At 34.1% G+C, this 15,934-nt stretch overlaps 1 protein-coding gene across 1 annotated transcript; it reads left to right on the plus strand.

The window, feature by feature from the left end:
• Window positions 1-1,381: 1,381 nt before the first annotated feature.
• On the plus strand, window positions 1,382-3,489 carry LOC140147616 (uncharacterized). Its single transcript, XM_072169391.1, has 3 exons — window positions 1,382-1,440; window positions 1,922-2,113; window positions 2,539-3,489. Exons 2-3 carry the CDS (start codon window positions 1,922-1,924, stop codon window positions 3,244-3,246), a joined length of 900 nt encoding a protein of 299 aa, XP_072025492.1. The 5' UTR covers window positions 1,382-1,440; the 3' UTR covers window positions 3,247-3,489.
• Window positions 3,490-15,934: the final 12,445 nt, after the last annotated feature.

Raw genomic sequence — 15,934 nt, forward strand, 5'->3', positions numbered from 1 at the left:
TGATAAGTATTATTTCATATTAAATTAAAACAGTCATGATCAAGCGTTATAAATTGTGCATGCATGATGTAAAATCTGCATGCAAAACCACACACAATTGAATATTGTACAATAGATCATTTAAAAACAATTACAATTTTCATGGAGAAATTATTATAAGTTCTATGTGTCATACATGAAGCGACCTTTAAGACCACCGGATTTGGTCAACCATCTCTAACCACAAAGATAAGTGAGCTTCCTGAAGATGTTCTTGAAGTTAAAGATGCGTCAATAAAATACAGTAGTACGACAAAATTCTATATTAAAGGCACATTCAGTGATGATCGCGTAAAAATCATCAAAATTCAGATTTTGGTACCTTTGTCCAGTGGCGTAACGGGGCAAGCTTCTAATGTGACCAGGAGCTTGCGATGGCTCCACCCCTGGCCGCTCGCACATAGTACAACAACTTTTGATCAGAAATTGGGAAATGTTTCAATCTTGCACCCCCCCCCCCTCCTACGCCACCGCCTTTGTCATTATCATAGATGTGCCTACATCCCGGCCTACATAGCCTGCTAGTGGTTCAGCCGAAAGTTGTGTATTTAAGATAAAATAAGACACGAATCTATATAAATTAGCTACATATACGAGCATTTCAAAAATACCAAATGACAATTTGGATGACTTATCCTTCACTTTTATTTTTTAGTTATAAATAATTTATTTACACTTGCGCTGGAATCACATGCTACATGGGTCTTTAAACGTAAACCTGGAATGATGCGAACGCAACACTTGATAAAATTCCTTTTAAAAGAGAAAACCGCGGGCCTCAGTTGAGAAGGGTTTCCTTTTCTTATCTTGCACACATCACCTTTAGGCCTACATGTAATTGCTATCAGTGGTATCAATAAGACGGCGTGGTACAAAGCGTTTTGTTTTAAACTAGGCTGTTCTTTTTTCATCATCTCATTCCATTATACTCCACACTAACTCAAGTCTTCCCCTTCTTCCTTTCCCTTTTTTGGAAGACACGAGGGGCCACCCGTACACACCCACACCTGTGAAAAAAAAGGGGGGGGGGGTAACCCTAAAGTCTTTAATACATATTAAGCGTCACAGTCGGAAAATGTGAGATCAGAAAGCCCCACATCGCTAGGAGAAACAGGAGAAACGATCGGTCCGTCGGGGCATGCATGGGTATTTAGATATTAGATATAGCATAATTTAAGAGGATGGACTTCGTCCGTTTTATTTGGTTTGTTGGATATGTTTATAGCTTGCTTAAATAAATTAATCTGTACATGGTTTATACGGAGTCCATGTCCGGCGTCCTTCACCCAAAGAAGCAGTGGGTCATGGTTCAAATATTACAACGAACATATTTGCCCGAATCGTTGAAGTTAGACTGACTGGGTAGATTTGTAGAGTCTTTGTATGTAACAAGCCGGAAAGGTAGGTCAAATTAAGCATTTTTGCGAGTAGCACGAGTGTTCAATGATACTGCGGCTAGCGTGGGTGCAATAATATTGATATATATAATAATAGGCCTAAATTTTACTGTAAATATCCTCCTGTTTCAATTTGGCACTCACCCAACACTACAGTGTATACCCAATGAGCAAAAGGTCTCGTATTGTTTGTGATGTCCTTCACCATATTCACCGACTGTTGCAGCTATGCAACAGCCAACATGAACATGCATCAGAGAGCTATAGCGGTCGAGGCTATAATTATAAACCCATGAACATTTCCCCCCGACATTTTTATCAAATCAATGCCTTATTTATGCGATTTCCTTTGAAATTCTAAATGTAAGTTAATAAAAACTGTATTTTTTTATTAACCTATATAGCACTGCCTATTTAGAGAGGCAAACGGTTTAATTTATTTAAATTCAAAATTGTGTTTTTCATACTATTTCAAATCTTTACAGATGACATCGCATAATAAACAAGCGAGAGTTCTTCTATGGGGAGTACCACGTTCTGTTTCAACATCATTTGCGAATTGCATGACGTATGTACAAGATTCAGTGGTCTGGTTTGAGCCTTATTTCGCCGCAGACTGGTTTGGTCGTGATGGCAATACTACCCAATTTTTAATGAACTACAATAAAACTAAAAAAGTATGTTGCAAAAATAAATATGCAAATCCTTAAGGTTGGTCTTAACCCTGGAATTTTGGAAGAATTTTTGTTACTTTTCTCCGAAAAAAATGGGTAAAAAGGACTTTCTCCAAAACTGAGCATTTTTGCCCAATTTTTCATAATGTCTTTGCCATTCTACATATACTTTTATATAACTTATAACTTATATATACTTTTAGAATAACAATTTAGCAGTTTTAAGGCCCAGATGTTTCCATAATTCCAAGACCACTCTTAACGAATACATAACTATAGTAAAAATCCAGGTAAAAAATCGAATAAACTCTAGATTCTTCATGACGGCCTACGTTGGCTTGGTTGAATTTTTTTGTATTGCATTTTATAACATAAATTTTGTGACTATTGTTAACTTGCTTAAAGTTCTAAACCTTTTCATTTTTCAGAATGTAGCTTATCCTCTCGATGCAAACATACAAACTGGCGATAACATATACGAAGCTGCTCAACATGATTTCACCTGGGTAAAGAAGAAACTAGAAGAGGAACAACCTGGGAAGAAAGTCATCTTCGTTAAAGATATGATTCAAGGTATAGCCGGCCACTACGATGCTCTTCCAGACGGATATCGGCATGCCTTCGTAATTCGGCACCCATTAAAAGTTTTCGCATCTTTAAGAAATCTAAATGACAAGGTGCATCAATTATCAGGTCATGCAGGTAGACTGGCAGATCTAACACCACACCTTGTCCCCCCTGGATATTTTTACAAAGAAATGTACGATTTGGTGGAATATTTGAAAAACACAATAGAGCCATATCCAATCATTATAGATGCTGATGATTTGTTGTCTAACCCATACCAGATGATGCACTCTTATTGTGATAGCTTGGATATTCCGTTTGATGAATCGTTGCTTACTTGGCCGGCTGGCAATGATGCGATGCTACGAAGATGGATATGTCCTAAAGAACTCATAGTTAATGGTTATTCAATGTCTCATGAAGCGACCTTTAAGACTACTGGATTTGGTAAACCAGCGCCAATCCCAGATAGGAGTGAGCTTCCTGATGATGTTCTTGAAGTTGCAGATGCGTCAATGCTGTATTACGACAAGCTTTTTGAACAACGACTTCAACCTGTATCTGGTTGATGCGAACACAATAATAGCTAACAATTGAGGAATGGAAAGGGCGGAAGAAATACCCAAAATCAGAAGCTACAATCCAGGAAAAAAATAGTTGGCTCACTTGCACTAAACAATGGAAATGCATGCGTGCCCTATCAACTTTGAAAAGCCGAGTGAAACATGCATGTACAGATGTAATACAATGTGATGTACAGACCCCCCTATATCTCACCCTCCCCCATTCCCCATCGTTCAATGTCGGAGGGTCTCACGGACCTGTTGACAACATTGCTTGGGCCAACATTAGAGCAAGGGCAGAGATATACCAAAAGACATTTTACATTTTTCTTAATTCGGATTCTAATGTTATTCTCTGCTAAAAATTATTAAATCATCCAACTGCAACTGTAATTTCAGTTGGGAAACATGTGGAAATATTGAAATTTACACACACAAAATCGGATTTGAAAAAACAATTTTCAAATTAATTGTAAAATGTCTTACTAACAAGTCATTCACGGTGGGCAACCTTTGAAGGCTATTGCAACTGTAATTTCAGTTGGGAAACATGTGGAAATATTGAAATTTACACACACAAAATCGGATTTGAAAAAACAATTTTCAAATTAATTGTAAAATGTCTTACTAACAAGTCATTCACGGTGGGCAACCTTTGAAGGCTATATAATAAACATGATTAAGCTGCCTATATAAAGATAAGATTATTTATTTATTTTCCATGAAACAAGCAGCAAACGACAGGAAAATAGGTGTAATAAGGGAGTGTTCATTATTACTTTGGTGGGGGGGCGCTGGTCTTCCTCCAATTTTTCGCTCGAAAACTTTTTGACCCCCCTCGATGGACCGCTAAACTTTTTGACCCCCTCTTTTGACAGACAAAACTTTTTTGACCCCCCCCCATTATCGTATAACAAACATTATACTTAATAGTGTTGTTTCCAGTGGTGTGGTATCTGGGTCACATGTCATTGAGGGATGTTAATGTTTGAAACATTCCCGGTGGGGCAATTGCGCATGAAATACAAGCACAAGGAAATTTTCATTTATACTTAATTTAGATTTGTCCCAAGTCAGGGTGTTTATCTGATTTTACAGGTATTAATGAAATAGAGGATTTATTTTGAGGTTCATATGCACATCAGCATATAATTTAAATCCGTGGCTATTATGATAGTACAAATGCTAAAATTTGGCCATATTAAAGCTTGAATGGTCAAATATTGTTAAAATTTGATCTAATTTATATTATATGCAAAAAGCTAAAATGGTCAAATATGAGATTAATTTGGTCACACAAATGTACACATGTATCAGTTTTGGCCCCCAAAGACCGTGGCACATGGGCCTGTGCCCACTCTGCCCTATGGTAAATCTACCCATGGGCCTATGTGTACAAAATAATTTTGCAATAAGAAATATAAGCTGAAGTGTGCAGTTTACGTGCAAAAAAATCCAATGTATTTGCAATATTTTCTTGATTTAGTTGTATTTTGATCAGATTGGTACATTATCATGTTTGAAGAGATATAAAATTCTATAGATAAAAAGTGCCAGTATTTGTTAGACCAACCCAGATGTTGCATGTTGCTGATCATCTTTAATGTTATATTAATTAATAGATATGTGTACACTAAGTGCCATCATTTTTTCAAATAAAAGCACTAAAAACCAAAACTTGCACATGTTAAAAGTGATATAGAGGGTCTCAATGCGCGCGAAGCGCGCGGAAATTTTGGGTTTTAAAGCGGAAAACTTTTTTGGTTTTCCTACCACCTAAAACTTTTTGGTCTCCCCTCTTTTAAGGTCCAAAACTTTTTTGGCCCCCCCCCCCTCCCTTTTTACCAGCCCCCCCCCACCAAAGTATTTCTGAACACTCCCTAAAACTAGATAGGCGAGGTCACCTACCAAATCTAAAGCCTGGTAATTAATTGTTTCACCCGATTATATCAAACATAGTAGGAAAAGTTTAATAGATATTTAAGGGGGTACTACACCCCTGTCCAATTTTGCGCCTATTTTTGCAATTTTCTCAAAAATTATAGCACATTGGTGACAAGTAAGATATGTATATTATAGGGGCAAGGACTACAACTACTGTACTGAAAATACAGCAACACAAAGCAAGTAGTTATTGATTTATTGATCAAATATTGGTTTTCCCTCATTTTTGACTGTAACTCCACAACTGTTGGCTGTGCTGAAATAAAATTTCCAGTGCAGTAGTTGTAGTCCTTGCCCCTATAATATACATATCTTACTTGTCCCCAATGCGCCATAATTTTTGAGAAAAATGCAAAAATAGGCACAAAATTGGGCAGGGGTGTAGTACCCCCTTAAACAAAACAGAAACAGTATAACGAAACAAACTTTATATAAATCACAAACATTATGCAAAAACCAAAAAGTATGTTAATATTATAATAGTAATATCATTTTTTAATAAAATTTTAAACAATTTCAATAAAAGACACGATCAGTGATCCCTAGAGTTCCGATATTTTAATTATAGCTTAAGGTGGTACTATACTACACCCCTGATAAATTTTGTGACTGATTTTCTCAAAAAATAACTACACACTGGTAACAAAAGTTGTGTATATTATAGGGATAAGGAATCAAATTACTTCACTGAAATTTTAGTGCTTCAAAACAAGTGGTTCATTATATACCGTAAAATTCCGTCTACAAGCATATATATGCCTCTAAACGAGGTTTTTTTGACACAAGAGACAAGAAGCTGACACTCTCAACAAAAACGTTATTTGGAGTTTGAACAACTATATTACTGATAAAGGCGGCTGTACAAACATGTATATTGTTAAGGCCAATCTATTGCAATGTTTTTGAGAAGGGTATTGGCCTTTCATATCTTTCGTTAAAAAAACCCCTCGTTTAGAGGCATATACTAGTATGCTTCTAGACGGAATTCTACGGTATATATATTTTACAGTCTAACGGTATCATAAATATCGCTTGTCTTGAGTCACTGAACTTTTGTTACCAGTGTGTTATGATTTTTTATGAAAAATGCAAAAATAGTCACAAAGTCATCAAGGGGTGTAGTACCGCCTTAAAAGTGATGGATAATAACATCGTCATGAAGATTTTTGAAACAAAAATAAAATGGCAAAAGGAAGAAAACGTTAGCGTTGATCAAATATGAAGTTCCATTCAATTGTATCATGTAGGCCTAACTACAAGTATCTTTAACTGTCCGTATATACGGAGAGACCAACACTGATAGTCAACGGGATTCAGATCAAGTGTTTGTAAGTTATGTGATATCTACTGCTGATAGCATCGTATGTTTTGACACATGCTATCTACTGCTGATAGCATCGTATATTTTCTACCATTTGACATAATTTATGTGCTATCTACTGCTGATAGCATCGTATGGTTTCTACGTTGGGATAATTTAAGTGCTATCTACTGCTGATAGCATCGTATATTTTCTACCATTTGACACAATTTATGTGCTATCTACTGCTGATAGCATAGTATGATTTCTATCGTTTGCATAATTTATGTGCTATCTATTGCTGATAGCATCGTATGTTTTCTATTGTTGGCATAATTTGTGCGCTATCTACTGCTGGTAGCATCGTATGTTTTATATTGTTGGCATAATTTATGTGTTACCTACTGCTGATAGCATCGTACATTTTCCATCCTAATTGGCAAAATGTATCAGCTATCTACTGCTGATATCATGTTTTCTATCACTTGACAGAATCTATGTGCTATCTACTGTTGGTAGCATCGTATGTTTTCTACTGTTTGCATAATTTATGTGCTACCTACTGCTGATAGCATCGTACATTTTCCATCCTAATTGGCAAAATGTATCAGCTATCTACTGCTGATATCATGTTTTCTATCACTTGACAGAATCTATGTGCTATCTACTGTTGGTAGCATCGTATGTTTTCTACTGTTTGCATAATTTATGTGCTATCTACTGCTGGTAGCATAGTATGTTTTCTATTGTTGGCATAATTTATGTGCTACCTACTGCTGATAGCATCGTACATTTTCCATCCTAATTGGCAAAATGTATCAGCTATCTACTGCTGATAGCATTGTATGTTTTCTATCACTTGCCAGAATTTATGTGCTATCTACTGCTGATAGCGTCGTATGTTTTCTACCGTTTGCATAATTTATGTGCTATCTACTGCTGGTAGCAGAGTATGTTTTCTATTGTTGGCATAATTTATGTGCTATCTACTGCTGATAGCATCGTATGTTTTCTACCGTTTGCATAATTTATGTGCTATCTACTGCTGGTAGCAGAATATGTTTTCTATTGTTGGCATAATTTATGTGCTATCTACTGCTGATAGCATCGTATGTTTTCTACCGTTTGCATAATTTATGTGCTATATCTACTGCTGGTAGCATAGTATGTTTTCTATTGTTGGCATAATTTATGTGCTATCTACTGCTGATTGCATCGTATGTTTTCTACCGTTTGCATAATTTATGTGCTATCTACTGCTGGTTATATATAATTATATATAATTGGTTAAAAAATCAAGATACCGATATTTGCTTCCTTCAGGAAACATATCTTGATAAAAACTTGGAAAATATTATATCCAAAGAATGGAACATGGAAATAATCAGTTCTTTTGGAACCAATAGAAGCAAAGGTGTTACAATACTATATAAAAGTAAGCTTGATATTACAATAGAAAAAATATGTGTAACAGATGATGGTAGAAGAATTTTAGTTAATATGTCTATAGAAAATAAGAAATTTACACTGGTTAATTTGTATGCGCCAACAAAAAAGATGTATAAAGATATGTTTTTCAAAAGACATTTCACTGGATTAGAAGACATGCAAAATATGCTATGATTGTTGGAGGCGATTTTAATTGCGTTCAAAATAAAATTAAAGATACTAAAGGTGTCAAAGGAAACTATGAACAATGTAAATACTTGCAAAAAATGATTAAGCGTTTGAAGCTTTTGGATATATGGAGAAAAATATGGCCTGAAAAAAGGCAATTTACCTGGCGTCAGTTATCACTAGGTATAGCTTCAAGATTAGATTATTGGTTAATTTCTACAAGATTACAAGAATATGTTGAGAAAACTGATATTAGACCCTCCATAAAATCAGATCACAACGCAATTTCATTGAAATTGAAAATTAAAACAACAAAATCAGGTCCTGGTTACTGGAAATTCAATTCATCACTCACTGAAGACCAAAATTACAAACAAGATCTAAGACAGGTAATAAGTAAATGCCAGAAGGACGGTGAACGAAAGCAATTGTCCAAACAACTAATATGGGAGTTGTGTAAAAGAAAAATAAGAGATTTCACTATTGATTATTGTAAGAAAAAGTCCAAATGTAAAAACAATCTTTTGGAAAACTTAGAAAAAGATGTTCAACTATTCGAAAATAAAATGGACAAAGATGCTAATTTATACAAAAATGAATATATTGAAGCCAAAGCAAAACTAGAAAAAAGATATAAAGAAATTACAAAAGGGGCAATTATTAGAGCTAGAGTAAAATGGTATGAAGAGGGTGAAACCAATTCAAAATACTTTATGGGCCTAGAAAAACATAAGTAGTCAAAAATTTAATTACGGAGCTTAAGTCGAAAAATGGTAAAAGTATTACGAATATAGATGATATACTCAATGAAACAGTAGAATATTACAGTAATTTGTATAAGTCAAAGGAAATTAAAGATGAAGATATTGACTCGTATGTCAATAATACTCGTGTAGAAACATTGACAAATGTAGAATCAGATATATGTGAAGGTATGATAACTGTAAATGAGTGTACAAAAGCTGTCCAACTGTTAAAAATAAACCGGTCTCCTGGAAGTGACGGTTTAACTTCAGAATTCTACAAGTGTTTCTGGGAGGATATTAAAGAAATGGTAACTGATTCATTAAATGAAGGTTTTGAAAATGGTGAAATGTCTTTTTCTCAAAGAAGAGGGATAATCAATTTACTTTACAAAAAGGGTAAAAAAAATAATTTAGATAATTTTCGTCCAATATCTCTGTTAAATTATGACTATAAGATATGTACTAAAGTATTGGCATCACGTGTTCAAAATGTCCTGAACAAAATAATTAGTGTTGATCAATGTGGTTATGTTAAGGGTAGATTTATTGGTCAAAACATAAGAATGATTGAAGATGTTATTGAATATTGTAATGAAATGGATAATGAATGTGCTGTTCTCTTTATTGATTTTCAAAAAGCTTTCGATTCGTTAGAAATTAACTTCTTGTTAACGTGTCTTAAAAAGTTTGGTTTTGGGGTACAATTTTTAAACTGGGTTAAAACCATATATGCCAATATAAATAGTTGCATTTCTATGAATGGGTGGCTATCAAAGTCGTTTAAACTATACAGAGGTATTCGTCATGGATGTCCTCTTTCAGCTTTGTTATTTATTATGGCTGCTGAATATATGTCAACATGCATTAGAAATAACGATAATATAAAAGGTGTCACATTTAATAATGATCTTGAATTGCAAATTAAAATTGTCCAATTAGCTGACGACACTACGGTTTTTGTTAATGACATGGTTTCTGCAAACAATGTCATGAAAGAAATAGAAAGATTTAGTTCTGTATCTGGTGTTATAATGAACAAGGAAAAACAGAAGCTATATGGCTAGGCAAAAACAAACCACCTGGTTTAAATAAAGAGATCAAATGGACGGAAGATCCAGTAAAATGCCTTGGAATATATTTTGGTAAAAATAAACAAAAAGTCGAGGAACTCAATTGGGAACCAAAAATGAAAAAATTAGAAAAATTACTGAATTGTTGGAAAGCCAGAAAGTTGACATATTACGGTAAAGTCAATATTATTAAATCAGTAGGTATTTCACAAATATTGTACAATGCTAGTTGTATACATGTCCCTGATTACGTTTTTAAAACAGTTAATAAACACATATTTACCTTCCTTTGGGGTTCAGGTACAGAAAAAGTAAAGAGAAAAACTATTACTGGTTGCATGGAGCAAGGAGGGTTGAAAATGATCAATCTTGAACATCAAGTACAGGCACTTAAAATAAAATGGGTATCTAGAATGTTAGATGGAAATGACAATGCGATTTGGAAAAGAATATCAAAATACTGGTTTGAACCACTTGGTGGGCTATCGTTAATACTTGAATTTAATTGTAAGAGTGCTGATGTAAAAAACATGGTGTACAAGGATTTTCCACTTTTCTACAAAGATGTATTGGAAGCTTGGTATTATATGCAGGGAAACAAGATGAAAGATTATAATGTAAATACAAGCACAATTTTGTGGGGAAATAGCCATGTAAAATGTAAAGGTAAAATATTATTATTCAAAGAGTGGATCAATGCCGGTATTATTTATTTGAAAGATATCATAGTAGAAGACAGATTTCTAAATTTAAAAGAGTTATCACGAATGGTTGTAAGCCCTATGAATATATTTAACCTTCACAAAATAATTGAGGCAATCCCAAGAACTTGGAAGTTACAAATTAAGGAAAAAAGGTTACATTCTTGTGAGAGAATTCCCAGTTCATTAGTTGAGTTAAAAAACAAGAAAGTTAAACATATTTCCTTACTCAAAACAAAAGAAATATATAATATTTTAAGTACATGTTTCGAGAAACCAGTTTGCATCCAATACTGGGATAAACAATTAAAAGTTGTAGACAAGCCGTGGAATAAAATCTTTTATTTAAAATCCGAAATAGACTGATTAATAAATTAGGGCATTTTCAATTCAATGTTCTTTATAATCTCATTCCATGTAGAAGAAATCTCCACAAATGGAAACTTAATGACATTGATATTTGTGACTTTTGTAATTGTACTGACAACTATGAACATTTCTTTATAACATGATAAAAAAATAAATCGTTTTGGAAGCAATTTTCAGCCTTTATATGCCACATTCAAAATATTAGAGTGTTTAATATATGTTTAGAAAAAGTTATTTGTGGATGGCATATTGACAAATCTGAATACAATTTATCAAATATTTTGATTATTTTAGGCGCTTATTCAATATATAAATCAAAAATCATATATAATGATAAAAAAAAATCATTCCAATTTCGAGTTTATTTATTCAAGAAATTAAAAACATTGACCAAATAATTTCAAACACGAAAAGAAAGTTAAGAATCGACATTGATTCAAATGGTTGGCAGTACGGTAAAGTGTACTGGAATGTTATGTAATCTGGTCTTAAACTATGAGGTTCTAATATGTAGAGACCTGTAAAATGATAACAAGATGTATTGAACATGTAATCCCAATCAAAAACATTGTATGCCCATTATGTAAGATGATAACATGATGTATTGAACATGAAATCCCAATCAAAAAATATTGTATGATAATAATACATGTAGGCCCAATATAGGCCTGTAAGATTATTGAACATGAAATCCCAATCAAAAAATATTGTATGATAATAATACATGTAGGCCCAATATGTAGAGGCCTGTAAAATGATAACATAATGTATTGAACATGAAATCCCAATCAAAAAATATTGTATGATAATAATACATGTAGGCCAATATGTATAGGCCTGTAAAATGATAACATGATGTATTGAATATGAAATCCCAAATCAAAAATATTGTATGATAATAATATGAAAAGAGATAATAACGAAGAAATAAAGGCAATTTGCCTCACCTCTTTGAGGTTAAAGATTTTCTATTGTTTTCTATTGTTGGCATAAAAACGGTGCTATCTACTGCTGATAGCACCGTATGTTTTATACCGTTTACATTATTTATGTGCTATCTACTGCATCGTATTGGTTTTCTTAAAACATGTTTAGCCTCGAACCGAACCTCGAGGACCAGATTTAATACGAGTGAAACAAGGAAGAAAAAAACAAACGAAAAATTTGTTATGTGGTTGAAAATATTACAATCCAAAATCAGAGCAAAAAAGCAAACTAAAACAGTACCAACTGACCAGCAGGGAAACTTTGAATGGATCTTAAAAAGATTCAAGTAGTGTACATAACCAAGGAAAATAAATGTTAAAAACTGTTTAATATGTACATCCAAAATGTAGGGTTAAAAAGACAAAACAACCGACGTTTCTTAAAAACAAGTAGCACTACTTGCTTTTGCTTTTTACCTTGTAAAAGGGATGTTTTTATGTTATAGTACTGCAGAATGGCGAAAAGCACAGAAATTGGCACAGATGTAGCTCTTGATATGCTTAACAAATTTGGAGTAAAGACCAAAAGTAATTTATTTTCAAGATGGTGGAAAAGGTCATCAAAGTTTATGCAGGGGTCAATTAAAAAGTTTTGGAGGTCAAAATATAATTTAATAATTTCGCTTATAACTCAAGAACCACAAATTGCAGATAGGTCAAACTATACTTTTTCCGAATCCTTATGACCAGATAAGTAGTTTGGTGTGGTTTTCAACAAGATACAAGCAATTTTTTGAAAGTGACTCCTGTACAAACTTTATAACCTTTTCTACCTTCTTGAAAAGAAATTATTTTTTCCACTTACTCCAGATATGTTAAGCATATCAAAAGCTACATCTGTGCCAATTTCTGGCTTTTCCAGAAAAATGCACAGTAAGTTTGATATACTGCACCACTCTACAGCAATAATAGTCATTCTTTAGATGAAAACACTCGTAAAAAGTACAGGGATTCAGACAAATTACTTTTCTTTTAAAATACTTTATTTGGCAAAATATAACAGACCCCCCAAAAGGCAAAAACAGCTGCTTCCTTCACATATAAAACTAAACCTACTACAAAATTAGACACCATTTTATTAGTTTACAGTAGAATTCCATATCTACAAGCATAATGCCTCTAAACAAGGGTTTATTTGACAAAAGATACAAAAGGCATACACCCTCCACAAAACATTACAATAAGTTGGTCTTATAATAATACATGTTTGTACAGCCGTCTGTATCAGTAATATAGCTGCTCAAACTCCAAATAATGTTTTTGTGGAGCGTGTCTTGTCTATTGTCTCCCTTTCGTTAAAAAAACATCATTCATTGTGAGGTACTGGTATTCCTTGAGTTCGGATTTGAATGAGTTAATTGATCAAATGTCTGTAATGTAAATGATTCTTTTCTCATATATTTATATTTTTGCTTTGTGTGTGTGTGTGTTCTCGGCCACCGCTCTTGTCATGTCTTGTTTGTATGTTTGTTTGTTTTTTGAATGTTTAATTGAATTGTCAGGTGGTGCAACATTTTCTCAGGCTTTTGCTTTTAGTTGCACCTCCTCCATCTTGTTTTTATATAAAGTTGTTGTTGTTATTATGTATGTGATTTTTGATGGAAATAAATTGAATATGAATATGAATATGAATGATATATGCTTGTAGATGGATTCTACGGTTTTGTGCTGGTTAATATATTTGGCATTTTTTTAGTACTTTTGTCATTATAAATTACATTTATATTAATCTCTACCTATTATATTAATGTTAGTATCGAGTACAAAAACTATTTCTACTATATATTAGAAGAAAATATACATTCATGACACATGTCAGTACAGAGAAGGCATTTTGGGTACATACGAAACATATCGAAATCTATGCTCTTATCCTGTCAAGGTTGATCACACAACATTATAGCAACATTTAGTGCAAAAAATACTGATTAGAAATGGAACATATACCCTGATATGTGCATGTTTGCTCTGATGTTCCTCATGATGACACCATGGAGGTATATAAATAATATATTTATATACCTCCATGGTTACACTATTTCAAGTTAGAGCACAGTTTAATAGTTCAAGCCTTCAACTTTCAATTTCAAATAGAATCGCGTCACTGAGAGATAACATTGGAGGAATATTAGTAACATATCCTTCAAACATGTTTTTCTCGGACACATATTTTGTCCTTCACATACGCTGCTACTATGTGTTGCGACCGAAGAGACGATAATGTTGGACAATGATACTACTAGCATTAAAGTATTTCTTTGGTATTTCTAATACTTTGTACTTTGACAATATCTTATAGTCTGTGCATCAATTGTATATTTGATAACATATAAACAATATTTAGTACTTTTATTACAACTGAGTAGTACATAACACATATTCCAGCTTCATATGCCATCTTTTATGGTAGCATTTTTCATATCAACTTATTACCATGATCAAAAGAAGATAGACACTTACACACAAGTTTTTTTAAACTATATTGTAACGCGGCTGGGCAGCGGGGTGAATACTGAGAATCCGGAACCTGGAACGACTGGACAAAAAGACAAACTGTACGAAATGCCATCTAAAATGGTGAACTATTCTTATTGAGCGAATTTCACTGGTTCTTAAAAATATTACTCATGGCGGGAGCTTTCGACTGATGCCAGCTTGTCTATCAGTTTGGCAATTGAGCAATTTAGGCCAATCAGAAGTCAAATTTCTTTGTGATATAAAAATCAATAAATAAATTCAGAAAATAATAGGCTTCAGCCTATTTAATTAATTTTGAAGTCACTGGCAGATTTTCCACGTACTTTCCTTGATTCTGAAGTATAGAACTGCAATTGATAGAATAAACAAGAAGTTCCTTTTAATTCATAAACCATTTAGTGTGCCTTTAATCCATAACACCTAAATTCAGAGCCACCATCTGCATGGCATGCATGCACATCATAATGCAAGGCTAAGCTTAGCCTTTCTTGAAGACTAGAACTTCCCTTTTATATTCTATCGTAATTAAATTAAGATGATTAAACCATTGTTTAACAGTCACGATGAACCAAGATGTCCAAGTGAAGCAGAAGGCCCAAGAGCCTAAGTAAGCTTAAACTTTCCAGGCCACCTACAGGCGCTAAAAGTCGCAAGGCAGCAGCCTAGGCCACTAAGCTTACCGATTTATGACGATTTGTGACTGTAAAGATGCTGAAAATGGTGCAGTTCTATAGGCCAATCTTCGAGGGAGACAATTAAGCATTCATGGGAACCAAAAATTATTAAACTACTGAAGTGGAGAAAGCTAGGCTAGCCTTGAAAAAGGCTCAAGATGACAACCCACTTTACACTGCTGACATGGCTGCATGTCGTCTGCTACATTTTGACCATCATTTTTTGGCTGAAAGTTCCCATAAATTGCATTAAATGTCTTCCACATCGAAGCTGAAATTTAGTGAACCAATGTCAAGGAAAGCGAGGCTACGGCAGTGAGTGGCAATCACTTCCAATGCCCGATGAGTCTCATTTCAAATCTGCTGTGACAGAGCTGACCAGGGCGTGACTGCCCCTGGCAGCGCCAAACCAAAAAGTGAGCAATTTTGGCGAGCAGCCGCTTTTATAGTGAGCAATTTATCGCGAAAACACGCACAACACGAGAGTTGAGTGAGCAGAAAAATCACTTTCCTTGCTCATGAGCAATTTATCGTATTTTCTCGTGAGCAAGAAAACAGCACACCCTGCTCACGAGAACTCACTCACCGAAAAGGTTTCTGATTGACTGAAAAACATGAAAAACGAACGCGGCACAAACCCAGACCAGCGAGAATCCGACCATAGACATCCCCAGACGGGGTCGATCTCCAGAATAAAAAGCGAGTTGCCAGGGCCGCAAATTTGACAGAATCTTTACTAGATTCAGAGAATTAAGCCCAAATCGACAAAGAACTGGCAACTAGTAAACAAATCAAAACTTTCCCAGATC

The sequence above is a fragment of the Amphiura filiformis genome, chromosome 3 (assembly GCF_039555335.1).
Source record: "Amphiura filiformis chromosome 3, Afil_fr2py, whole genome shotgun sequence".
NCBI classification, from domain to species: Eukaryota; Metazoa; Echinodermata; class Ophiuroidea; order Amphilepidida; family Amphiuridae; genus Amphiura; species Amphiura filiformis.